This window comes from Gossypium hirsutum, chromosome D09 (genome assembly GCF_007990345.1).
Source record: "Gossypium hirsutum isolate 1008001.06 chromosome D09, Gossypium_hirsutum_v2.1, whole genome shotgun sequence".
Taxonomy (NCBI): Eukaryota; Viridiplantae; Streptophyta; class Magnoliopsida; order Malvales; family Malvaceae; genus Gossypium; species Gossypium hirsutum.
Window position 1 is genome coordinate 11253968 of NC_053445.1, and position 2776 is coordinate 11256743.

At 31.2% G+C, this 2776-nt stretch overlaps 1 protein-coding gene across 1 annotated transcript; it reads right to left on the bottom strand.

Annotated features, from left to right (window-relative positions):
* Positions 1-269: 269 nt before the first annotated feature.
* On the bottom strand, positions 270-2776 carry LOC107893007 (GDSL esterase/lipase 7). Its single transcript, XM_016818001.1, has 5 exons — positions 2427-2776; positions 1493-1623; positions 1150-1389; positions 740-992; positions 270-627 (listed from the first exon to the last, which is right to left on the bottom strand). Exons 1-5 carry the CDS (start codon positions 2749-2751, stop codon positions 410-412), a joined length of 1167 nt encoding a protein of 388 aa, XP_016673490.1. The 5' UTR covers positions 2752-2776; the 3' UTR covers positions 270-409.

Sequence of the window (2776 nt, forward strand, 5' to 3'; positions counted from 1 at the left end):
TGGAGTGTTGCTTGGAACAAAATAAACGAGTTGAAGATGTTACTCTAGATACAAATAAAGTTATCTTAGCTACAAGCTAGATCAATAAGAGTGGTAAGGAGAATATGGTTCAAAATGAAGATGTGGAAGTGAAACTAGAGAAAGAGTGTTGATCAGGGGCCATAGAAGAAGTGGAGGCATATAAATGTAACTTATTTCCTCTTCTTTTCCATTCATTGAGAAAATAATAAAGCATTTTGAATTAAAATTAAAGAGACTTCATTAAGAGATTAGATGATTTTGAACGCAATTTGAAATTAGGGTACGCATTCATATTTAAATTGATATGCACTCAATAACTTATGTTTATGCTTACATGATTGATATGCAAGGAATAAAAGACATGGCATGCATACACTAGTGCAAGTAATCATGCTTGCATTAACTGAATCAAATTGATAGGGGAGCAAATGGAGGAGTCCTTTAAGAAACGCCTGGCCCAAAGGAAGTGCATGGCTTCACTTGGGTGGAATGGGTCAAAGAATACACGAGTCTTTCTATCTTCACATGGATCAATATTTGGAGCACAAACTTGAATTCTAGTTCCATTCTTATCAATGCAACATAAGCTGTTCACATCCTTAAATCCTGCATATATAAATGTACACATTTATATCTTTCTTTTAAAATTTAACATATCTCGCTCAATAGTTTATTCATTTGTGATTCTAAGGAACATTGTTAAATATTATTTACTCACCATAAGATTCAGGTGATTCAAACACATCTTGAAAAACTTTGTAAATATCTCCATGAACGAATTTAGAGCCTGAAAGACTGGATTGCAATTTTTCCAACAAATCAGGAAGGAGGTCATTGTAAAGAGATACTCGTTTGTTTGTTTCTTCGACACATGGTCCACTATGAATTATTGTATTTATGCTATATGGTGAGCATCCTAGCGGTGATACATTGCTTACAAAAAATTTTCGAGCACCAAGTGTATATAATCTCTGCAATATTAAAAGTAAAAGTCGTTAGACATTAAAAGAAATACTAAAATATTTGATGTAATGGGTTGGGTTATCGGTTTGAAGAAATAAAATTAATCCATCTAATGAGTCGTAAGTATGTGTTAGCAAAATCCAATTATTATTAGTATCATTTTACCTGCAATTGCTTGGAAAGCTCTTTAATTAGAAGTTTGGCATATGTATCAATAGAGTACTTTTTCTTCATTTCGACCTCAAAGGTAACCCCTAAATCATTGCTTGCGTGATGGATGAAAAATAGAGACTTGGACAAGTATTTCTTGAGTTTTTTAGGACTATCAAATGTACCCTTCAAATCCTTCATTGTTGAGTTCTCAAACAAGTCTACTTGTTGAAAGAAGTTGATGACATTCTTATGCTATAAATAATATATCCAAATCAAATTCATGAATATATATAGTAACTGTGTTATTTAAATAAAAAAATCAACCTAAATGGTTCAATAATTCTAGGTGTTTTACCAAAACATGTCCATTTTGAGGGAGAAGTCCAGAAGAACCAGAGGCATAATTAACACCGGTACTGATTGTTTTTCTGTCTATCTTAGACATTCCCATAATTGGTGGTGGGTATGGCAAACCTCCTACTGTAGCTGTATTATCAAATAGAAAAAATCAATTTAGATAAAATGAAATTAATTGGACTTCTTTCACACACGCATATGTGTACAAAACCTTACATGTCTATTCAAAATAAGATTATTATTACTAAATCATTGGTCTAAGAAAATAATTAAGTAAGAAAAGGGATCCGTCTCTTCTAGTCTTTCTGTTTAAAATATTGAAAATTAGAATGACTTACGTAGTTGTTAATTGGGGTTGGGTAAATTAAAATCTAAGTGAAAAAAATAGTAAAAATTGATATTACTAGTTTAAAAATGTTAAAAATTTAGTTAAATTAAATTATATCATTAAAAGAATCACATCCGAGATTCATATCCAACGAGATCAAAGTAATAATGCAAATATTGTAGTGTTAGTAGTAGCCATGCTCAAGGGACAAGCTACTCGCCCAAGTCCAATGTCTTGCCTGAAATTTGGGAAACTTTAGATAAAATACTAGACCCTTGAAATGTGCTAGGGAAAATAAAATTAGGCATGCTTATAATATGAATGAGATTAGGCTCCAACATTCAAGATCCGAACCAAAATTTGTAGTCCATATATCAGGTCAAGTCGGGCTCGAGAATCATGAATTTTGCTAGTACAGTACATAAACTCGACCCAAGCACAATCTAGCCTAGGCTATAATCATCTCTTGTAAATAGAAATTTGTCTTAAACTATTAATTAAAATATAATTGCATTATCTTATAAAAAGGAAATCCAATAGTATGATATAAAATAAAGAATATATATAATAAATTGAGATAAAGTATTTTTTTTGTGTGTCATACCAATGAAATCTACTCCAATTCTACCATTAGTTACTTGACCAGTAGATTTTCCATCAAAATCAATTCCGAATGGCAAATAACCTCCTCCAATTGCATCTTCATTTCCCAAAATTACTTTGTTGTTTCCATTGTCAACAAAAGAGTCTCCAAATACATAAAGAGCTGGAAAATCAATTTTTATATCTCTTAATGATAAATGCTTCAAAAGATCTTGTTGGTTGATGTTCAATGGTGGCACTTCTATCACATCTCCATAACAAAATTCTAATAAATAAATGAAGAGCATAAAAACACAAAAATTAATGGATATATCAAGTTTAACCATGATAGTTGTAGCACTCAAAAGAATA

Bases quoted from the DNA above. Each gene is read 5' to 3' on its own strand.
- LOC107893007 (XM_016818001.1), bottom strand. From the start codon at position 2,751: ATGGTTAAACTTGATATATCCATTAATTTTTGTGTTTTTATGCTCTTC. The intron at 1,624-2,426 runs GTATGACACACA...TTGATAATACAG, and splicing joins AATTGGAGTAGATTTCATTG to CTACAGTAGGAGGTTTGCCA. The intron at 1,390-1,492 runs GTAAAACACCTA...TATTATTTATAG, and splicing joins CTCAAAATGGACATGTTTTG to CATAAGAATGTCATCAACTT.